Source organism: Syzygium oleosum, unplaced genomic scaffold (genome assembly GCF_021117445.2).
Source record: "Syzygium oleosum isolate NSW1041296 unplaced genomic scaffold, Sole_v2.1 Sole_v2.01, whole genome shotgun sequence".
Lineage (NCBI taxonomy): Eukaryota > Viridiplantae > Streptophyta > Magnoliopsida > Myrtales > Myrtaceae > Syzygium > Syzygium oleosum.
Genome location: NW_026607485.1, coordinates 20,175,263 through 20,199,365, shown reverse-complemented (window position 1 = coordinate 20,199,365; position 24,103 = coordinate 20,175,263). Strand labels below are relative to the sequence as shown.

The window sequence follows — 24,103 nt, the reverse complement described above, 5'->3', positions numbered from 1 at the left end:
TATGAGTACTAAGATATGGTCCTAATGGGACTCCAGCTTCTACTATTAAAATTACATGGATTTCTGCACGTTTTATATCCTCATTTTCAAATTCGATTGAACCATCACATAATCATTTTATTTTATGGGGATGTGTGGATATTGCAAAGGGGCCAAATATGAGAATCATTTGAATGTTGGTTTATATTTTAGGGAGCTAATCGGTAAATATATAGTGTTTCGAAACAAATAATCGAATATAATAATAAAGAAAATACGAAATAAATCAAACATCGGGTTTCCACAATAGATCACGCGCTCCAATGGAGAATATAATTGCACTTAAGTTACTTAAACAATTTCAGTGTTTTCTGAGTCACTGTTGATGTACCTAGCAAGTATCACCTGGAGGGGGGTGAATAGGTGATTTGAGTGAATTTGCAGAATTTAAAGCGGAAATGACTTTATAATCGATAAAGTCTGAATAATAATCAGATTCTGAATGTGCTAGTGTACAGTGCAAACAATATAAAAAGAGATTAGGGATAGAAACAACTGCACACAAGAAGTTATAGTGGTTCGGCTTAGATCAAGCCTACGTCCACTCTCCCACGCTGACAGCCTACTGACTGGATTTCACTATGTGATCAAAGGGATTACAAGATCTGAGTGATATCACTCGGTGAATGATAGAACTTTCTATCTCACACAATCACTTTTACAGAGTATCCCTCAAAATCTCAGTATTTGGCTCAGGAAAGACAAGTAGTAGAATCGAAATGAACTCAGACTTTGGACTTGTTGATTCTCGATTTCATTCTTATCTTCTGCTCCTCATTAATCTCCTTTTATACTCCTCCACTTCCAAACTAGCCGTTGGACAGCCTTCAGAGGATCATCTTCCAATCTTCACCTTGGACATATTTGTATAAAATGGATTGAGTAGCCGTTGGTTGACAAAATCAGAATCCCACTGAATCTGGTCGCTCATACAACCAAAATCCTGGCTTCCATAAGTAGTGTTTTATCCGTTGTGATATATACTTACCATAATGTTTGATTGTCAATCAATTAGGCTGAGATTGAGTCAATCAAAACTTTCCTTTTGTGAAATCCAAGCCAGATCACTAGTTGTTATGTTTCGTTTCTGAAAAATTCTAAGTCTGAAGAATTTCAGGTTCTTGCTTTTTGTTCAAAGTCAGCATAGGTCTTCAGTAACGAATAAGTCCTTCAAAATTAGAGTGTGAAGATCTTTGACACCTTAATATAAAGTCTGAGTGTCTATATCAGTAGAGTCTGAACTTCTCGTTCTGAAACTTGTAAAGTCTGAAGTTTTCCCTCTGAACCTTGTAGAGTCTGAGCGTCCAGAAAGTCAAGTTCTCTTGAAGTATTAAAGTTACTACTTCCAGAATATATTTACCTGGATCAAAATACTTCAGAGTACATATAAGATTTACAAGTTAATCATGGATAGTTTTGTCAACTACAAAATCAGGAAGTTTCCTCAATAATCTCCTTCTTTTTAATGGTGACAAAACTTCCGTGCAGATCAAAAAATTTGATAAGATTTGAGAATAAAATGAATATAAATAACTTTTAAGATCATAAGGCACGAATAAATGTAAGTGCAAAATATAAGATCTGTGTCCTTTTCTTTTCTTCAAGTCCATCCAATAATCTGCTTTCCAATAACCTGTTCATGCATCCCTGTCTGCATAAAGATATCATGCTTCCTGCAAAATGTATTATGTCTCCCCCTTTTTGTCAGCGGCAAAAACTGGATAATTAATGATCAAAAATAGATAAATGTCAGTTATACAAATCATACTAACTGAAGGTAATAGTTCAAGTTAAACATCAGAAAACAAAGTTTTAAGCAATAGGGAGATAGGGCAGGCTATTTCTTAGATGGTGTGCGAACGAGTTGAAAATTTTCCAGGATTTGAATTGTGTCATCGATTCTAAGAGAACATTGACCAACAGCTTGCTCCAGATTGGTTGAACATTGAATGGCCTTTTCAAGATCTACTTTATCTTGTTCTACTTGAAAACGAAGATTTTTACTGTGGTCCTCAACAATGATCTTAAGATTCTTCATATCTTCTTCCAGAACTGACTGTTTGTCTTTAATTTCGAGCAGAAGTTGAAGTATTGTCCTGTCCTCTGATGGTTGTCTCTGGACATGTTCAGATGCAGAATGTTCAAATTCACCTTCTCTTGTGGTCGGAATCTCCCCTTGATTACATGCATATTCTGCAACAACATCTTCTGTCGTCATTTGATCAGGGTGTTGTTATGGAGATGGACCTTCTTCAGTCACCATAGGAATTATGCTGAGTGCCTGTTGTCTTAAGCTTGATTCCTCGGGTGTTGGTTCTAAAACGTTAGCAACAGGTTCTGAAACGTTGTCAGCAGGTTCTGAAGACATTTGTTCTTTCTCAACATGTTCCTGACTAGCAGTTTGTCCTGAGTCAAGACCTTCTGATGCATCCTCTTCATCCCTGAGGAGAAGTCTTCTACGCTTTCTGTACACTTGTACAGGACTTGTTGAGATGGTCTCTTCCCTGGCTTTCTCTTTCCCTTTGCTTCTTTGTTCTTTCTCCCTTGCTTCTCTTCTTCTTGTAGATGGTGCTTCGGACTTATCTCCAAGGTTTTCTTCGGGTTTGCTTCCTGGAATCTCTCTATCCTTTCTGACAGCAAACAGTAGTTTTTGGCAGAAGATGCTTGAGGAGTGGCTTTCGAAGAAGTCTGCTTCTCCGATTCTGTTTCTGATGAATCAGTGACTTCCATGTATTCTGCTGGTCCTGAATACTTTGAGTCTCTGTTGAGAATCCGCGATGAACGTCTTTTGAAAGGCATTGTGTTCGTGCGAAAATCCTTGGAACAGAAAGGTTTGATCTTTGAGAAGAAGAAGAAGGGGAAGGAGTTCGTTCCGAGGAGGTGTGAGTTGGAAGCAAAAAGTTGGGTTTCCATTAGGGGTTTGACAGGGAGACGATTTTAAGAAAGAGAAACTAATATTGGAAGGTTATAAAAAGAGTTGTGATTATAAATGAATAAATAGAAATAATTCGAGCACACTCAATTAATTAGAATGCGTACCTGATTTTCTTCCAAAAATTAATATGCAACTGGATATGGCCAGTTATTCCTGCCATAAATAAAATATGCCCGCCAAAATTTGAAATGAGAATATTACCTTGTATTTGAGTCTGAAGATGACTTTCAGACTAAAATGGCTTGAGTCTGAAAAGTTCATGTCTTAGAAAATCTTCAAGTAGAAGGGTAAGTAATGCATAATTTATTACGAATAAATTCAAATGAAGATTTATGTAAAGGTTTTGTGAATATATCAGCTAATTGATTTTTAGAATTAATGAATTGAATATTCACATCACCGTTCTGAACATGATCTCTGATGAAGTGATGCTTGATCTCAATGTGCTTGGCTCGTGAATGGAGAATCGGATTTCTGGTCAGATTGATAGCGCTAGTATAGTCACAATTGATTGGAACATTTGATTCGTTGACTCCAAAATATTGCGATTGTTGTTTCATCCACAGAATTTGAGCACAACAACTTCCCAAGGCCACATATTCTGCTTCTGCCATAGAAAGCGCAACTGTGCCCTGCTTCTTTGAGTACCAGGATACTAACATATTTCCAAGTAATTGACATGTTCCTGTGGTACTCTTTCTGTCAACTTTACATCCAGCAAGGTCAGCATCAGAATAACCAATAAGTCTAAAACTTGATTCTTTTGAATTCCAAAGACCTAACATTGGATAAGTGCCAATGTATTTGATTATTCTTTTGACTGCTGTAAAATGTGATTCCTTTGGATCAGATTGAAATCTGGCACACATACAGATACTAAATAATATATCTGGTCGAGATGCAGTAAGATATAGCAAGGAACCAATCATGCTTATGAACACCTTCTAATCAACCTGTTTACCATTCTCATCCTTGTCCAATTTGGACGAATGAGACATTGGAGTGTCTGTTTTCTTGCTGTTTTGCATTCCAAACTTCTTCACAATTTCTCTAGCATACTTTTCTTGGCAGATGAAAGTACCATCCTTGGTCTGTTTCACTTGTAGTCCAAGAAAGAATGTCAATTCTCCCATCATGCTCGTTTCGAACTCATTCTGCATACACTTTGAAAATTCCTTGCAAAGCACTTCATTAGAGGATCCAAATATAATATCATCCACATAAACTTGAACAATTAAGAAATCCTTGCCTTTTTTCTTAATAAATAGAGTTGTATCAACCTTACCTTTTGTGAAGTCATTCTACAGAAGGAAATTAGTGGGTAGTATTATTGGTCAATTTTTTGTTAAGTAATGTTAACCATTTTATTAATTTATAATTGGTGTTAAATAGGGGGAGATATTCTCACCAAAATATCTCTTCAGACTCTCCTCTCACTTGGCTTATGAAGGAGTAAGCTTGGCCGCACCCCACTTGTCCTCTTAAGCCAAGCTTCTTGTTCTAGTTTGATACCTAGCCTCAAGCAATCATTTTTCTTGGCCATCACTCCTTCCGATTAAACCCTTGATTTCTTACACCTGGGCGTAATGTTTGATTGTCAATCAATTAGGCTGAGATTGAGTCAATCAAAACTTTTCTTTTGTGAAATCCAAGCCAGATCACCAGCTGTTATGTTTCGTTCCGAAAAATTCTGATTCTGAAGAATTTTAGGTTCTTGCTTTTTGTTCAAAGTCAGCGTAGGTCTTCAGTAACAAATAAGTCCTTTAAAATTAGAGTCAGAAGATCTTTGACACCTTAATATAAAGTCTAAGTGTCTATATTAGTAGAGTCTGAACTTCTCGTTCTGAAACTTGTAAAGTCTGAAGTTTTCGTTCTGAACCTCGTAGAGTCTGAGCATCCAGAAAGTCAAGTTCTCTTGAAGTATTAAAGTTACTACTTTCAGAATATATTTACTTGGATCAAAATACTTCAGAATATATATCAGATTTACAAGTTAATCCACTACAAAAAAACAAGGGATTAGCGATGAATTTTGCGACGAAAAATTTGGCAAAATCCGTCGCTAATTGAATTTGCGACGGAAAAAATTCCGTCACTAATTCGGCATCGCAAAATTTTGTGACGGAAAAAAATTCGTCGCAAAATTCGTCGGAAATAATTCGTCGCGCAAATTAGCCACGAACTTTATCCGTCGCAAATAATTCGTCGCAAAATTTTTCCGTCACAAAAATTGCGACGGATTCCAAAAATAAAGGGCATTTTCCAATCCGTCGCTAATTTACCACGAATTTTTTTTGTTTGTAATTTGCGACGAACTTATTCGTGACAAAATTCGTCGCAAATTTGTCACGAAAAATTTTGACTTTTGCCATGAACATTATTCATGAACAAATTTAGCAACGATTTTTTATTAATTCTTTAGCGACGAACTCTGCGACGAATATCGTTTAGGGACGAAATTAGCGATGAAATTTTATTTTTGTAACGAACTTTTATAATTTGTGATCGTATGATAAAATCATTTATTTTATTTTTCGATTTTAAACTTAATTAAAAGCAAAATTAATTTCTGAAATTTATATTTAACATTGATTAAGCACGTAATAACATCAAAATATTATAATAATATGAAAATGAAATACATTCATCTACATTTTCCACAAGAATGACATAAATTTTTTTCTTGATAGTACACATACTGAGAGAATAAATAACCTTGCATAATAACTAATCTTGCACAATAAACAATGACGACATAAATGAATCAAAAAAGAATATCCGACTTTTAGCGACAATCTCCATCATATAAATACTGAACAAAACTAAAGACACGGTCCATGTGAGATGCTCACTTCCTTTGCTCTGTGAAGTTCACGTACTGATCAAGTGCTTTCTTTTTTTACATGACTAAACTGTCGGAGCTACTCGTTGCATCTGTGAAGCATCTTCTGCAACTCTTTGATGCTCCTCCGTCTATACCTATAATCTCAAACATATAAAATGAGGTATGATGAGCTTCAATAGTGGAAACCAAATTAAAATTCAGTAGCAAAGGGAACATACGCCTCAAAAGCATTTTCAAAGTCAAAACATTTTCACAGTTAGACAAGGGAACATACGTCTCAAAAGCATCAGAAGATAACGGGCCCAAGTTCCTTATCTTTTTTGAGTACTCATCTTTTTAGCTATAAGAGTATTCCTCCGGCTAAAGAGTTGTTCAAGTTCTTTAGTTTCATCCTGAAGTGTTTTCTCATAGGTGTCCTCCAAAGCCTGCATTCGAGCAATCATTTGAGAAGAAACCAAAGAGTTGAATACCAACATTTAGTCCACACTGAAAAAATTAAATAATACCTTCAACTTTGCCATCTCATCTTTGATCTTTTTGATTTGATTATTTGTTTCCTCTGTACTTCTATTAATTCCTGATAATTTTTGTTTCAATCAAAAGCGCGAACAAAATCTAAAGATTCAAGACAACAATATTCCGATCAATCCAAAATTTCCACCTTCTAATCGCTGGGTTGCATCAATGACCGATGATTTAGTATCTTTTAGCTCCTGCCACTTTGATTCCGCTTCATTTTCATGCAAATCAGTCTCTGATGAGGATATAATAGCCTCATACTCTTGCTTCTGCCTCTTGAGATTAGTTGCAAGGTTAGTCTAGCTCTGCTTTTCTTGTTTCCATCTGCAAACAAACAAAAGTGATGACCAATATGCACAAAAACAGCACAACTGTACTCTGGCGAGGTTCTCATTGCCAACCTCAATGCGAATATCAACAATACATAGAACTATATCCTACCTTTTCAGCAGTTACAGGCTTTGTCAACTGGCGATTGCGTTCTTGTTCTGAAGTGACAAGCAAGAGAATGAGCATCTATCCAAAGAAAGCTTCAAAAAAGATAACACATGAAGCACTACCTTCTGCAAGTGAAGTCTGAGTGTTCTTGAGCATCTATCCAACGATAGCTTTGTCCTCTCCATTTTCTTCCTTTCCCCCAGAAAAAAAAAAGGAAGAACACCCAAGAAAGAACTCACGCCGATTCGAGCCTCGCCCCGCTATTCGCAACAGCATAAAAAAAGTCCAAAATTGCACGTCTATTCGCAAATTGGAGAACTGGGTCATTCATCAAACACTTGCAAAGCACCGTATCCTGACCCATTTACCCTATAAACTCACAAACATCATCTCCATTTCTCGATGAAGACTATACCCAATTCTAACGAAACAAGAGCAACGACAACCATTACAATAATCCGACGATGTATCTATCAGTTAACACACAAACATACTCGAGAACTTCAATAAAAAGGTCACAAAATTAGAGTAGACGGAACGTACAAATCTCGGAATGGGACCGATGGAAAGAAATCTCGGAATGGGACCGACGGAACGTACAAATCTCGGAATGGCTGGAAACTATTGGGGCCCTCCTCCCACAGGTAGCCGTCCCTCTCGACGGTGGTGATGTTGCCGTCGACGCGGTCCCTAGCCTCGGTGACGACCACGTCGGGGGCCCTGTCGCAGTGCTTCGTGGCGAGCGCCTGGGCGATGCAAAGCCCGCTGATCCCGCCCCCGACCACCACGCAATCAACCAGTCCCCCGCCGGCGGCCCTCAGCTGGGAGATCGCGGGGCCCTCGGTGACGGAGCACCGGATCCCGGCGGGGCGCGCGGGAGGGCTTGTGGGCGCGGAACGGGCGGATGGCGACGGAAGAGGAGGCAACGGCGGCGGCGGCGGTGGCGGTGAGGGTGGCCATCATGGCTGGCGGAGGGGAGGAGGGAGCGACGGAGAGGTGTTTGGCAGAGGGGGGGGGGGGGGTTCTGAGGAATAGCAGAGAGAGAGAGAGAGAGAAAAACTGGGGTGAGGGCGGGCAGATTTGAGAGATTGGCGGGGGACTAAATTCAGAGTTCGTCGCTAAATTTAGCGACGGATTCAGCGACAAAGGTGCGAAAGTGATTTTCTGTCGCGAAAAAATAAAATAATCGCGAATTTGAAACTGATTTCCAAAAATAAAAAGGCATTTTTCAATCCGTCGCAAATTTGCGACGGATTCCAAAAATGAAGGGCATTTTCCAATCCGTCGCTGAATTAGCGACGGATTTATTTTCCGTCGCTAATTCGCGACGAATTTTTATTTCGTGGCAAATTCCGTCGCAAATTAGCGACGAAAAATTCCCCGTCGCAAATTTCCGTGGCAAAATCCATGTTTTTTTGTAGTGATCGCAGATAATTTTGTCAACTACAAAATCAGGAAGTTTCCTCAACACCTGTTACACTGAATAATTCACAATATTTAGTCTCATACAACTCTCTCGCGAAACAACCAGTCAATCACAGATGAATTACACATGTTTTCAAGATTTTCACGCCAATCAAATGTTAATGATTAATTTTGTCTGGACGTAACTCGTTAACTTATGCACAACCTTGTAAAGTCGTCACTCTCGCGAATTGAAAATTCTCACAATTAAAGATCAAACGACATTGAAGATTTCCCCTCTTCCTCCAAGTCTGATGTTATTATAAGCTTAGAGTTAGGCTGTGAATTCAATACGATGAGTTGGTTTTGCAAATATGCTCACTATTTTGTGAAACCTATGGATTAGAAATTTCTTGAGTTCCGAGTGCTTTATGGCATTAACTTTCAATTAATGACTTGAGTGCCACAATTTTTTGAAAATGTTCACCTAAATGCCGGAAATCCAACGTAGCATAGCACTTATGGTGAACATTTTTTTTTTAAATTATGGCACTCAAGTGAGCGTCGTACATATATGACAGTTAAGTGATTGAAAAAAAAAAAGTTATGACATTTAAATAAACATTGTATGAAAGTTATAACAGTTATGGTATCCATTTTCCCATTTTAAACATTTTAAAAGTCCAAGGTGGACTTCTTTTTGTGATTTTCTGACATTCAATGTGAAAGACTATTTTACTGCTTTAATTTGAGGTTAGGTTTGATTGGCTGGGTTTAAGTTCGAGTTATATCCTCAACCCTTCTTTCAAAAATGCTACTCACTCTTCCACAACTCCTCAAGGGCTCCTTAAACGCCGTCGACATCTTTCAAGTCTTTGTCGTGCTTAAACTTCGCATAATCATGCGTCTTTAGCTACTACACAAGATTTCTTGGACACAACTTCGTATATTATTGATAGAATTTAACTAGTATTGCATACATTTCCATGAGTAGATCAAACTCGGGTCTTTAGCTACTCCACCAGTTTTAGGGGTGAGCACTAGAACCGGACCGGACCTACTGGTCCTAGGCGGTTCCCAAATCCTACAATTTGGAACCAGTGATTGTCGGTCCGGTTCCCAAGTTCAGGTGTGGACCGAACCAACATTTTTTATTTATTAGCAAGTTAATGAATCTTGATCACTTTTATCACAACTTTAGCGTCTTTCCACCAAGATTTTCATTGATTAAAGATCCAAAGCACTAAAGAACGAAAAAAAAAAAAATTTGTCTGTTTTACTCTAATCTCAACTCACTTTCAAACTTTTGTCATGCCTCGTTGCAAGGTGTGGGAACATGGGAGTTGAAACCCAAATTTGAAACTAAACGTCCTCATTCCTAACCTCCCTGAGAAGATGGGGAATTGAACTCACCACTCTCTCCTTCCCAAGTAGGAAGGGTGGTCACTGAGGCAAACTCCAGTGAGTTTAGACTATGCAACAACACCCGCAGTCTTAGAGGGGATAGAAAAAGAAAAAATACTACTATCAATTCCTAGACCCATCCCAGAACTGGTCTGGCCCAATCCTGTTCAGGACCGGATGGGCCGGTTCCAGTTCGATAAATTGGGAACCGATACTTCTGGTCGGATTCTCTATGCAAGAGTGGGAATCGACGACAACCGATCACCCATAACCATTTTTTATTGTTTTGGTCGAAACCCCTAACCAGTACAAAGAAAAGTGCACGATTCGATTAAACCTGGTTGGTGCCATAGTTTCAAGTACAAAAGAAAAGTGTGGAAGTGGAGGGAAGAGTTCACCATCTTAAGCCAATTCGATCGGTGTACCCGTAACCCTCCACGACCTCGTGACTCTCTCGCGGCGAGAAAGCTAGGCGGGAAAGCATGGCGGCCGTGAAAGCCTCTGGTCCGGTGCTGTCGCGGCCGGTGACCTTCGTGACCGGCAACGCCAAGAAGCTCGAAGAAGTCCGCTCCATCTTGGGTCAATCCATCCCCTTTCAGTCCCTCAAGCTCGACTGTATACTCTCTCTCTCTCTCTCTCTCTCTGTCGCTGATCTTCTATTACTCGCCTTTTTCTAAGAAACTCTTAACTGGGTGTCTTTTGTTTTGTCGTTCTAAGTGCCTGAATTGCAAGGAGAGCCTGAAGACATATCCAGAGAGAAGGCTCGATTGGCTGCTATTGAGGTACTTGCCCTTTTCTCATTTTTTTTGGTTTCTGTGACGTGCTTTTCCGTATTTGTCCAGTGGACTTGATTGGCTCTTTGAATTGGAAGGTCAGTGGACCTGTGCTGGTTGAAGACACTTGCCTCTGCTTCAATGCCCTGAAGGGTCTTCCGGGTACGTCTCAATTTTTTGAGTGCTTGATGCCTTGGTGAGTAATTCGCGTATGACAGATTGTTCTGATGGATTTGTTTTCGAATTGATGCGCAGGGCCTTACATGTAAGTCGCTTTCTTTTGCTGTTGCTCTGCTATGTGAGGTCTTGTTTCTGATTCTTGTTCTTTTCTAAGTATCTGGTTGTTTTGGTGCTCTGCTTGATTTCTTTTCTTTTCTGCTCTATTGCTTCCTTTTTTAACTAGCAGTGAACAATTAGCTTGGAAAAATTTCTTGAATAATATGAGAATAGTTGTGATGGTACATTGTGTCTGTAAATCAGCACTTGTTTGGTGCTTTTCTTATTTTTTCTCCTCGATTTTAAGTCAATGACTATGTAACTGTGGACTGTCTTGGAGTTAGTTATCTTGAGTTGGGCATCCGAGCAAATTGAGGGGTTATACTGCTGATCGTTTTATTGTAGGATCAAAGTTTCACTTTGTTAAATTGGGATATTTAGTATGATAAGTTTATACTTGATTTTATATCTAATTAGGGCACCGGTGTCAATTATTGCTACTGCAGTAGTCATTTCTGCAAAGTAGTGTTTACATATTAACTGATGGAGGAGCAAACTATTGTACGGCTGAAACAATCAATCAGATCGGAAACACAGAGAGAAAGAGAAATTGAAAGTTCTAAGCTACCTTGACCTTCTGACAGACATTGAGAACCGGCTGAACGGCTGCAGATTGGGATACATTCTATTCCCTTCCAGAAACCAGTCTGAACTATCTCAACATCTTCGCAAAATTTTATTCATTCGGGAGCTTTAGCCAGTTTCTCTCTGAACCATAATTACCTGTTTTCACTCTGCCAATGATTGTTCTACGGAGGACAATACCCAAACAGGTCCTGAAAGAGGGTCATATTAGAGAGGAGTGAAAAGGGTGTTGTAGTGCTACTCAAGAAAGATGGTTGCCTTTATGATTAGTTATGTGAGGTCATTCACTTCATATTATACATCAAGCATCAATCGAGTCTCAGTCTTATGCTGTTAGAACAAATTTCAAAAATAGTTACTGCTATTGTCGGAAAGAATTCTGTCCAACATTGACCTATTAATTCTTTCACCTCTATTACTTTCTATCCTACAAGGAAAGTATTAACCCCTTCTAGAGTACTTAAGGGCCAAGGACATAACATATGCATCCTTGATCGGTGTATCAACTACCATCAAATTAGTATCCTTGCCCTCAAATTTAGGCAACTTCTCTCAGAAATCTTTTTTTTATGGCTCTGGGACTGAGTTGGTGTGGGCTACGGTTGTATGAGGACTGAGGGATTTTTAATCTTTTTTAACAAATGTCAATAGCTGACACAAAGGTATATTCTGACTTCTCCACGCCAAAAATTCCCAAGTGACAGACTAAAGCGAAAGAGTGAAATGGTTGGCTGTAGTTATTGGTTGTAGTTGTCTCTAGGTTCCAAGTTTTTCCCCTAAGATTTGTTCATCTCAGATTGTGAAATGAATTTTTATCAAATGGTCAGGATCACTGGAAACTATTAACCTGAGTATAATCAAAGAAGAGCAGGTCAAAGTTCTCTAGATACACTGATAAATCACGATGAAGTGCATTGAAAGGTCGCGAATGCATTGGTTGAGAGTTGAACAAAATGACATTGATGTCCTAATGCCTATTATGAGTTGTAAATGATGTTTCATGAATATCCTTTGTCTTTATACAAGTATGATGATGGTCAAATCTCGTATTATGCTTGGAAAGAACTTTGCAGTTTGCGCTCACACAATTATCCTAACTCATAATGCTGGATGTAGAAAATTTATCCTTCACTTTGCAGGCCTCTATTTGTATATAGCTCAGGCAGTCTCCATCAACATTCCTAAGAAGAGTGAGGGAAGTGAAAGGGCGGGGCTCCTTTGGATGATTGAACTTTGTTCACCTGTTTCATAGCTCCTCTGGATAATGTTTATAGGGCCTTGAGCCCAAAATTTTGAATTGGATTTAACAGGGATGCTATGATAATGAGTTCTACCAAAAGCTAAGGCATGAGTATATAAAAAATATCGACAAGTTCTTGAAGCAAGGGTCAAAGAGACGCTTAAGTATATTTGTTGGCTGGTGTATAGACTATGAAGTACTGATACAGGACTGCTGCATAATTTCATTAGTCTTCACGACTAGCGTGACTGATGAGCTTGTGTGTTTCTCTATCAGTGATGCCTTCCCCTTCCATACCGATCCATTTGAGAGGATAGTTTAAATTCTTGACATCTGACAAGATGGCCTATATGCCCCCCCAACATCATGGATTAATTTTGAATTCTCAACTCTACTAACCTTGAGCCAACCTCAATCAGTGCACTTGCATTCTCAAGTATAGGATGCTTAAGCCCCTCGGATTTTGTGGGGTGTACCAACTCTACCGTGCACTTTGAGGAAATGTCACTTCTGGTATGGGTGTCTAAGAAGCTACATGCACTTCTGCCCTTAATTGAAATTGTAATAGGCCTCTCATGCACCTTTGGCGTGATGAATAACCTTAAAAAGCATGGTTTCTAGATTTTCACTTCTTTCTTCCCTTCATCTGCACACATATATACTAGCTTCTTCTGGCCAGCTAACTTGTCAGAAGAAAAAAAGTGGTTGTCTGTACTCTTACTCCGACATACTAGGGTTGCTTCTGGTAAACATACCCGGGAAGCCATTAGTTATTCTACTATGTACTTAGAGGAGTTGGAAGTGATGCGGTGTAAGATGCTGTTCGCACTCTCAACCTCAATCAGAATTGTAGTTGGCCCTGGATGCAGCGAGTAGGGTTACCTTGAAGAGTGTCAATTTTAGATGTTCACTTCCTTCTTTCCCCTTATCTTCACACATATGATTTATCTGACATTTTTATATGTTACTAGTCTTTCTCCTACCGCCAAGGGCCACTTCTCTGAGAAATCTAGCTGAGAAAAGTTGTTTGTTATTCTTTTAGCTTATTTCTCCTTTTCTGGTCAGGCAAGTTATATGAATGGCTGATTAAGTGAAATTTTTTTATTGCTTTCATAGGTTACTTACCTCATTCTCTTAAATGTTGGAGTTATCCTGTTCTTGTTGGACAGTAAACCAGATTGAAGATAAGAATTTTTTCAATAATTGGATTTTGAATGTTTGAGAGTAAATCAACTAGTCACTGCTGGTATCCCTCGTCTTCTTGCATGAGATGCTCTCCAAATGGATAAATCTTCACCAGACAACAAAAATGCTTCAATCACTTTTCAAGTCATTAATTTGAAGCTTCAATCAGATTCAGGAGGGCCTTGCCAGCCTCCCTCAATTTTGTCTATCTTGGGGAAGCTGCCCCATCCAGGCAACTAGTTTTGTTTTTGATGACCTCTTCCATATGTAGATGCAGAATCTTCTAAAGTTCTACTTAGACACTTAATTTTCTTTCGATATCCAATGCCAGTAAATATCAGATTTTTAATGCTTTAAACTATTTAACATCTATACATGTTACAATGAATTGTTCTTTAATTGGGTTACTAAAATATCTTATTTTCTTTCTGTGATAATATCTAATTTATTATAAATCACGCAGCAAGTGGTTTCTGCAGAAGCTTGGTCATGAAGGTATCTTTTTTCCTTTGCTCTTTTCTGAATTATTTAGCCCCTGTTCTCTCGGAAGTGCTCATACATTTATTTTATGCCCTCTTTGTCTAACTACTATAGGTCTCAACAATATGTTGATGGCATATGAGGATAAATCAGCTTATGCTTTGTGCGCATTTTCTTTCATGAATGGACCCGATGCTGAACCAATCACTTTTCTTGGAAAGACTCCAGTAAGTTGCTCTTGTAGAGGACACCATCATACATTAGAATTCTTTTATCACAATTTTTCTTCCGTGCCCTTATTCCTCTTATCTTAGCTACTCGACAGAATATGTAGAACTTAGTTATATTACAGTTACTACAACAGTTTGTGACTTCCCTTGTTTTCGGTAACTGAAAGGATTCCGTGATGAGATTAAGTTCAATTTTAGGTTTATTCGAGTGAGATCCTTAGTTTTTGCAAGGTAAACCCAGGATTGTAAAGTTGCTGATTATAATTCTACATTAATGTCGAGAAATGCTCTTGACATGAGAAGAATGAGCTTGGGATTTTCGATGATATCCATGGTTAATTCTTAATCGATTTGTTTTGTTCATCAATTACGATGGAGCTTTTCATATGCATTGATTGCTGTCTTTTGTCTGCTCCACTGAGTCGGAAGAAATTTCTAGTTGTGGATTGGTTGATTGCACTGATATCTGACTCTTGTGGCCATCTCAGGGGAAGATAGTACCTGCAAGGGGACCCACTGATTTTGGATGGGATCCAATCTTCCAACCCGACGGCTACGAGCAAACGTAAGTTTTATGTCCGAGTCCTCTTTGGTTTCTGCGGTTTTGCCTATATTAACTGTCATATTATGTTACCATACTTTAATATGTTGTTTCTGTTTGTTATAGGTACGCAGAGATGCCCAAGGAAGAGAAGAATAAGATCTCTCACCGTTACAGGGCTCTCGCACAAGTAAAATCCCATTTTGCCGAGGCTGGTTACATTTTCCAGTCCGACCCATAAGAGTAAGCTTTTTATACTACTGTAATGGCTATTTCTTGTACAGCGTCACTCCGTACAAAATAACATACTGTGCAATTTATCTTTGTACAGTGGATGCTCAAGTGGTGATGGAGGAGGAGAAAGAACAAAAAGGCCAGAGAAAATGTCGGGATCAATTGCTAGTGTTGCTTTTCCTGCAACTTTGTTAGGTGAAGAAAATCAGCAAACTGGGCTTTCATAGACATCATCTTTCAATAGGGTCTAGAAGAGAGTGATTATATCTGCGATTGAACAAATTGTGCAAACGTTGCTCAATTGCTTGCATAGCAAGCATCATTTATTGTCAAACTTTTTGGAAATGCTTGACAAAACCCTGAAGCATCGTTCGATAAAATGACGAATCTATGAGCATAAAAAGTCTATATTCATGCTGTTGTGGTGAACTGCATCACTTGGCAATACATGAACATGTAAGTATTGTCATATTTCGGGGTCATTTCGAATTTCTCTCTGGAAATATATTCGATTCTGCCTTCCTCGAGAGCAAAACTTTGAGAGCATGTGTGGCTGATTTTCGAGAACAATCTTCTTTCTACTAACACAGGAGGCACAAAGCATTCCTGCGCCAACCGGGGTTGATTGCATAGACCCTGGACGTCTTTGTGCTCAGTTTGATGGTGAGTACATTTTCTTGCGAACCCAATTTGTGTACAAATTCTATAACTTCGGAGAAGTTTAGACAACATAGACAACCGGATGTATTTTTTCACATATTTTTTGCAGCTATTGGAAAGCAGATAAATTATGAAATGAAAGTGACTTGGTACCCAGAAAGACTTGCAATTAGGACTGTACTCTTCTTCTTCTTCTTCTTCTTCTTTATTTCCCTTTTCCTTTCATCTTCTCTATGGCAAAGTAGATCCTGAACTGTGTCCTCTCAAGTACCAACTTATTCTTCCTTTTTTGTACCCTTTTGACAATTATTGGTTCTTAAGCAAAAATCCTGCAAGGAACAAGGACGAAAATTGAATTGATTAAGAGAAGGAAATGAGAAAGATGTCAGCAAGAAGGTTGCTGACAAGTCTCACTCCGATCTGATTTTGCCCCGTCTTTGGTCCAAATGAGATTTGTATCTTTCGGCAATCTTCAGTACCGAGCATAATGATGCAAGCCAACTTTTTTGTGAAGCAGAATCACTTATTCCCACTCACCACTTGCTCCTTGATTCACGGGTCGCTCGATCTGGCATCCACTTACCGTGCGGCTTTAGAAATTTCTTCTTTTATGAGCCATTACACTTGTCTTTGCCTCTTGCATACATATATGTGTGTGTGGCGAGACACCTCTTTATATGAATAAATATATTTATCTATGGCTCCGTTCGTTTGGCGAAAAATATTCTCCTTTTGGAAAATATTTTCTCGGAAGTCATTTTCCTGAAAAATGTTTTTCCGGAACACAATTTTCTGGTGTTCGGCTAAAATCTGAAAAAGTCTCGGAGAATATTTTCCGTTGTTCGGTATAGAAATGATTTTCCTTCTTGCAATACTTTTAATATTTTTAATATTTTCTTTTTCTTTTGCTTCTTCTCCTGTAGGTCGCCGGCAACGGCTGCGGCCGGCGACCGGCCGGAGGCGAGCTCGAGCATCGCCCCAGGCCGGTGAGGCTCGAGCTCGCCAGATTCCGGCGAGGTCGAGCCTCGCCGGCCTGTGGCGAGGCTCCGCCTCGCTTGATCCGGCGAGCCTGACCTCGCCAGATCCGGCGACATGGGCGAGGCTCGAGCCTCACCCGAGGTCGTCGGAGTCTCGCCGATGTCTGGCGACCTCAGGCAAGGCTCGAGGTCGCCGGATCTAGCGAGGCCCGAGGAGCCTCGCCCACGAACAAGAAGAAGAAGAACCCACAAACAGCAACACCAGAAAACAAAACAATCAAAGCATCAGCAGATCCGGCGACCTCGAGCCTCGCCCGAGGTCGCCGGAGCCTCGCCGACGTCTGGCGACCTCGGGCGCGCTCGAGGTCGCCGGATCTGGTGAGGTTGGAGCTCGCCGACCTCGGGCGAGCTCGGCCTTGCCGGATCTGCCGACCTGGGCGAGGCTTGAGACTCGCCCGACGTCGCCAGACGGCGGCGAGGGCGAGGTCGCCTGAGGCCGGCGAGCTCGGGCCTCGCCACTGGTCGGTCGTCGGCCACAGCGCTGAGGAAAGAGAAGAACGAAAAAAATGAAAAAAAAAATAGTGAAGAAGAAGTAGCAGCTACAGAAAATGATTTCCGCTTTTGAAGAAGCGGAAGTCATTTTCCATAGACTTAGGCTATTTTGTGAGGGGGGAAGGAAAACGTTTTCTCACGGAAAACGTTTTCCGCCCCCTCGAACACCGGAAAATCCGGAAAATATTTTCCGGGAGAATATTTTTCCGGAAACGAACACAACCTATATTTGGGTTATTTCTCCGAGCTTCATGAACTTACTATGCTTATGTGGAGACATGTGCTCACTGAATTGGATCAATATTAAATAGGTAATTACTGAATAGGAGCGTGGAGGGGGCCTCCAATGCCAATGGTTCCTCAAGGCTAAATCTATTAGAATAATTAAATATTTAACCACACCTTCATCTAGCAGTTTAAACAGTTGGCAGCAGTTCTACAAAATCACATGGTATCAGAGTAGGAGATCCTAAGTTCAAATCTTTCTAGACCCCTATTTGTTTCCTTATTTGCATATTTTCACGCTTTAGACTTTGGTCAAAATCCAGCCATCGCGTGAATGTCACCCTAAAAACATGATCCCCTTAGTATTGAGGGGGCAGAAGGTACATACATCCCCGAATGGGTGAGCCATAGGTATGCTAAATAACTTAATGGGTACTTGGGAAAGTTACACATGAAATGACTACATATGGCATGTTGGCCCATGCATCATGTCATCATAAATGCCATGACGCATGATACTGGGGCTAGAAAGCTCTCAAAAAGCTACTGAGCTTCTAGAGGTCCACATCAATCTCCACCACCATATTCGCACACGATCATCACGTACCATGTGCAACGTTGGGGAGGGAGGACATCATGTATGTGCTGGGGGGTCCATGTCATGCAGGTACCGAAACCCCTCACATGCCATGTTGGGCGACATGGTCACATGCATGGTCATGTGACATCCACATCTTCCGCGTCAATCGGGCTAACCAATCCCCATTCAAATCTCCTCCTCCTCGTTCAAATTGATGTGGCTGAAAGATTCAATCCCACCGACCACTAACGTTTGGCTTAGATTTGGTGAAGACCTTTCCTTCAATTTTCGAAAAAGCAAATAATTATCCACATCAGCACCGGCCATGCCACCTAGGATGGTCAACATCCACATCAGGGATTATCCGGCCAAAAGTTGGCCAGAACGACTACATTTGGAAATCATCGAAAGGTTTAAAACTGAATTGGCATTCGCACAATAAATTTAGGCCTTCTTTTTTGTAATGGTCCTGTACATCCTCCAGATCTATTAGGCGGTTCGATAATCCTCGCGATGCACTACAACACTGAAGTGCGAGGGAACCGGAATCGTGCAATCAGCCATGTTAGGTTAGCCTTCGTGCTCAGACAGTTCATTTTGCCCTTATTTTGGTCCCCCAGTTTGCTAGTTGGTCGAGTGAAGTGAAGTCATGTCCACACTTTTTCTTTTCCTTTGCACAGCCAAATGAAACTGCACGTAGCTTTTGGGACCCCAAAACATTAAATATATAAAAGACAGCCTTTGTATTAATTTGTGCTTTAAAAGTTTTTCATGGGTTTTTTAGAGTTGTCAAGCCAATTTTTACAGTTTAAAATTTACCAAATTAGACTCCTAGATGTCGTAGAGTATTAACATGAGCTACAATTAAGCCTAAACGACATCGTTTCTATCGTAAAGTTACATAATCGCACACGCCCTAGAAAATTTAGGAATAAGCGCACGCGCTCTAGAAATCTTGAGATTTATACTTGAAGTGCAATTGAATTTATAAAGTTTCCAATCGTGCAACTAAATCTCGAAATTTGTAAAATATTGTTGGATCGAGTATATCCATTATATTTGTAGATCGTTATTCTTTTTTCATCCGTTATTGTCTCATATTACCTCGAGGACATTTGGTGCTACTTATAAAAACTTTATGACTTCATTATACTATGAATGTAAGTTTTAGGATTTCTTGTACATTTACACCTAACACCTAACGAATTTGCGGGAGTGGAAAAGATTGTAGATTTGATGGGCATGAATCGAAAACCATAAAAGAAAGAGTGCTGAAATAGCATCGCTTGCATTGCTAATTGCGGCATTACCTGTAAATCACACTGTCTTACAACGCTCGAATTCACACTAGCATTTTGCATACTATTGATCGTACTTAATGAACGACAAACACTACAGAACTCTTGAGCACATTCACTCTAAGAAAACTTTAGTATCTGGACAGACGGAGACGAACACGACACATGCACGTGGGACGGGTCGACAAAAGACGAAAATGGCGAGACAGCAAATCGAGGACAACGCTTCCGCACCGGCTCCAACTGTGGCGCTTGCTTTCCCTTCCGATTGAAGCAGGCCGAGGTTGAGGACGTGATCGATGGCCACTGCGACTGACCGGGTGTAAATTGTTACACTCAGTCTGAAGACATTCGAAACGAATGTGAATTCTTTCCGGTATCTTTTGGGGTATAGACAACGGGTGTGTTCTGTACTTACACCGTTAGGCGTATGATTATATACCAAGAATTGGAAAAGCGCCCCTTTTCGGGGCTAGCAAGCGCGGTTGGGGTGGCAGGGGAGAGCGCCTGCGCCGGAGGTTATGGTCCCGACCATGGAAGAAGACTTGGCCCCGAGGCTCGAGGCTCGGGCATAGCTGCCTGATGCCCCGGCCCCTGAGGGAGTGAAATAGGCGCCGTTCAGCAGGAGATCTCCCTCCGACCTCCAGTTCCAGCTCTTCCACCGGCTCTGAGAAGTGTCCACCCTCTTGGTCACCTGTGCATGATATGGCCATCACAACTCACTTCTCGCCCAAGTTTTGTCAAAATTTGCCGGCATTTCGAAGCGCCGGCGTATATTACATTAGCTAGCGGAAAGGCATTACCAAGATCAAGATCCTAAAGTCACTGGCTCTGTGATTACACTAAGACAAAGGAATTACGACACGGCCGGCTTGATCTATGTTCATAAATGCATGTTAAATTGGCCTTTCGACTAGCGCGTAGATATTGTACCTCTTTCGCGAAGGGGTTGACCGGGGCGGCGTATCGGTTGCCCTGGCTATTGATGGTGGGTTCGGCGCTTCCGCCGATGGCGTACATTTCCCAGTGAGTGTAGTCATTGTTCACCACATGAAAGTAGCCATGTCTACACCTGCATATTGGAGATCATTCAAATCTTCTGTCAAAATCGAAACCGCTCTGCTAGTAATGGCGGCCGTCGAAGAAAAACCGGAGAAAAAATTAACCAAACGCAAGGCCTTGGTCGTCAAAGGTTGCATTGATCTTTTTACCTTGGCATTCTCTGGATCAGTCCTTCGCCGAAATGGTTGTAAGCGATGGTCACCTGCATCAACTTGTCTCTCGTGTAAGAATCGCTATGACCAAGCAGCATCACCTTTATCCATGAGAACAAGTATCCGTTAATAAGCCTTGCAATTGTATAGAGAATGTGTCGATTGTTAACCCGAATGTGAGATGATAAACAACTCGACACACCTCGTTGTGGTGGGTGAAATAGTTGTTGGAAACAGTGATCGCAGTCGAGCCCATCACGGCATCAACAAGGCCGTCCGCGCAATTGGAGAGAGAGTTGTGGTCGACCCAGATGTGGCTCGACCCAAAAATGGATACAGCGTCGCCATCGGCCATGGTCCGCCAACCGTAGTGGGTCGTCGAGCTCCTGACCATGGCATTGCCGGTGGGCTTGCAGTCGTGGATGTGAAGGCCGTGGATGATCACATTGGTGACGAACTGGATCGTGATGCACGCCCCGTTCGCAATGTGGACGTTAGACCCGCGCCCGTCGATGGTCTTGAAGCTGTTCATGATCAGCTCCTGCTTCAACTGTATCACCATGTCGCGCTTGAACATAATCCACAGGGGCTCCTCCTGGATAACAGCGTGCCTCAGTGTGCCAGGCCTCGGGTTAACCGGGTCGTCATCGCCGGGGTCAGTCACCACGTAGAATCGCCCGTCGCGGCCACCGATGGCATTCCTACCAAAACCGATGCCGCAGTCGGCGAGGCGCCTGCGGTTGAGGTGCCAGTTCGGGTCGCAGCGCCAGCAGTCGTCGATCGGATTGCCAGTCCCACAAGAGAAGAAGCCCAAGTTCCTCCTTTCTGTGCTGTTCTTGATGATCCTATCAAAACTAAACCAAGTCAGCTCCTTTTCCGAATATTTCGTTCAATCAATCAAATTTCAATCACAGCTTCTTATACATCAATGTGGAATCATCCTTTCACAGATTCTGCATTTAAAATTTCGCTATTTCAGCGCAAATCGCCGACAGTTAGGAATAACAACACCAATGCAGCATCGGTGGAGTACCAATCTTTTTCCACCTTTGGCTCTTTCTTTGGTATGGCAAAGAATTGAATCTTTCTGTGACATCATGGTTCTCAGACATAGCATTACAGCAAACAAGCAACAGAAAATTCGTCCCTTCACGAAAACAAATCGGTTCGATTCAATCAGCACAATGAACAGAAGAAACTCTGGCTTCATTTTGGAGTTTCAGCAGAAACAAACAGGGCACTTTCATTGGTCCTTTTGGCAACATATAGCCTAAATTGTCACGTATTGTCACATGGCATTTGATACTGTTTGGTGTCGCAGCGATGGTCCCCACGAAAAACTTAAGCATTATGAAGTGTCCGAAACATACTATATCGACGAAAGATTGCGAGCGAACGGGGAATGAAACTCACATGTCGACCATGGAGGCGACCTTCTCCGGGTCATCAACTGCTTGCTCATTCGGATGATCACCCTCTTCAGAGCTGCGAAAAGCAAGTAGGAAATTGCAAAAGCGAGTCTATGAGACTTTGGAGTTTTCAACGGGCGGCATCGCCGGTAACAAATGCTAGCTGATGTCCATGTTCATCAAACAACCGCTGAATTAATGTACTCTGTTTTGCACTTATGTTCCCGTTTTGGTTGCCGACAAGGACAGCATGTCGAAGTATAAAATTATGCAAATGCAACAGAAAAAATAAAAGCGGATCTTGAAAATCAAGTTCCTGTTTTGTCGGTGAACCTACTGCCTTCTAATAAATGGCAAGAAGTAAAGTTCGAACGGCACAAGAATATTAGCTTAATGTATGGCTGATAGTGCAGACAGAACTAATGGCTCGCTCGAGCTAAACAAACTTATCTAAGCCATCGAGGTGAAATCGAAAGATTAATTTCACGTGTCGACGGTATTATCGAGCCGTCCAAACTGCAAATTAGTGTTTAGATTGCGGAAGTTTCGTAAAGCCTGGTTCAGGCGAGCGCTATGCAGTTACCTTGACGACGCCACGGACGAGTAGTTCGAGCTTGAGCTCCGGAGCACCCCCGTTTCGACGTTCCTGCAATTCAGAAATTCGAAAGAAAAAATTAGATGTTCCGTGTATCGAGCTTCACTGATTAAGGATTCGTCGGGAGTTAGAGGCTGCCATTAAATCACAATGCAATGCAATGCAAGCCATTTTCATGGCCGGTTCCCCTTCAACGACGGGGAGAGAGAAGAAAGGAAAAGTCTCAGGTGGTCCGGAGAAAGAAAATAAAGAAAGGAGAGTAGTAAAATGAAGACGAGGATGCCCTTTTGAAGCTCGCCAGAGAGCCATTAATGGAGTCGCTCGAGAAGGGAATGAGCACGCCTGATTACTAAAAAAACAGAGACTTTTCTTGAAAAAGAACAGTAATACCAGTTACAATTCCGTCAATGTAGCATATATTGTCCGAGCGAAACAATTTCTGCGTATGGCTGCCAATTCGTACTGTGTAGTGTCGTGTGATCTAGTTCGCATCCATTTGTCTATTCAATGAAAACAGAACAGATTCGGTTCGAAGCCGTGTGTCGATCCCAAATTCTTGATCAAGACGTGTGGGGAATTCCTCTTTTCAGCAATTCCGAATCGTGTGATCGTGTCGCGTCGGAACTGAACTCTGTGCGTGTTAAAACAGAGAAGACAGTGTTCTCCGGTTAAAAAAAGGGTTTAGGAATCGGGAAAAGCCCGGTTTTTCCGGTATTTTTCGAAGCTTCCCTCGACCACGAAAACGAATGCAGTGCAGCTGAACTACTACTCCCACTTGTCTAGGAGGATATCAACTGCCAGACGTTCAGACCGAGAAATGTCTCGCTAATGCAACGCGAATGGCGCCGTGGAATGCCCTGTTTCTACATGCGTATTCGTTGAATGTAGAAGAAGAGGAAGAGGAAGAGGAAGAAAGAAAGCAAGTACTCATTGGGTCGAGACGAGTGGCGGGCGGTCGCTGCTCCGGACATTGCTCCGGCGACCAGCAAGACAAGAACCAAGGTACTCAGGCGGCATGAGGTCCGGCACGGCTCGACCATTTTCGCTCAGCTCTGTCTCTGTGCGTAGTGAAGAAGATGCTGGGGAAAGGGAAGTGAACGAAGGAGGGGGAGGAAGAGGAGGAGGAGGAGCAGCAACGTGAGCGTGTTTCGGACAGGTGCAACAAAAAAGAGCGCTTTTTATAGAGCTTTTCTCCAAATAAATAAATATTTCCACTGTTCCAAAAAAATGAAGTCATAATAATTATTCTTTTTTTCTTCTATTTTCTTTTTATTCTTTTATCTGGAAAAATGCAAATTAGTGGTCTTAGGTTATGATCCTGATTCAAATTAGGTTTACGAAAGATGCTTCGGCTTCAATCCGAGAAAAAGGAATAATGACACATAATTCCTGAATTTCGGTCCAATATGCAATGTGATCCATGAACTTTTAATTTGTTTAATATGGTCCATGAACTTTAACTCAA

The 24,103-nt window shown here is 41.2% G+C and overlaps 2 protein-coding genes and 1 long non-coding RNA gene across 4 annotated transcripts; 1 reads left to right on the top strand and 2 right to left on the bottom strand.

The window, feature by feature from the left end:
• Nucleotides 1–6,640: 6,640 nt before the first annotated feature.
• LOC130140112 (uncharacterized) lies at nucleotides 6,641–7,821 on the bottom strand. The gene is made up of 3 exons (XR_008818108.1): nucleotides 6,899–7,821; nucleotides 6,780–6,826; nucleotides 6,641–6,662 (listed from the first exon to the last, which is right to left on the bottom strand). It is a non-coding gene; the product is annotated as an uncharacterized LOC130140112 (long non-coding RNA).
• A 2,004-nt stretch (nucleotides 7,822–9,825) lies between these two features.
• Nucleotides 9,826–15,649, top strand: LOC115694026 (inosine triphosphate pyrophosphatase). Its single transcript, XM_030621129.2, has 9 exons — nucleotides 9,826–10,199; nucleotides 10,302–10,366; nucleotides 10,456–10,519; nucleotides 10,613–10,622; nucleotides 14,107–14,138; nucleotides 14,238–14,350; nucleotides 14,842–14,918; nucleotides 15,021–15,137; nucleotides 15,226–15,649. The coding sequence occupies exons 1-8, from the start codon at nucleotides 10,067–10,069 to the stop codon at nucleotides 15,133–15,135; spliced, it is 609 nt and encodes a 202-aa protein (XP_030476989.1). The 5' UTR covers nucleotides 9,826–10,066; the 3' UTR covers nucleotides 15,136–15,137; nucleotides 15,226–15,649.
• Nucleotides 15,650–19,394: 3,745 nt separating this feature from the next.
• Nucleotides 19,395–23,794, bottom strand: LOC115694023 (probable pectate lyase 8). 2 transcript variants are annotated; one of them, XM_030621124.2, is made up of 7 exons: nucleotides 23,566–23,794; nucleotides 22,627–22,689; nucleotides 22,048–22,119; nucleotides 20,837–21,488; nucleotides 20,632–20,735; nucleotides 20,354–20,492; nucleotides 19,395–20,114 (listed from the first exon to the last, which is right to left on the bottom strand). In XM_030621124.2, exons 1-7 carry the CDS (start codon nucleotides 23,676–23,678, stop codon nucleotides 19,893–19,895), a joined length of 1,365 nt encoding a protein of 454 aa, XP_030476984.1. In that variant the 5' UTR covers nucleotides 23,679–23,794; the 3' UTR covers nucleotides 19,395–19,892. The 2 variants fall into 2 exon arrangements, with proteins under 2 accessions (XP_030476984.1, XP_030476985.1); XM_030621125.2 differs by having other exon boundaries at nucleotides 20,837–21,479.
• Nucleotides 23,795–24,103: the final 309 nt, after the last annotated feature.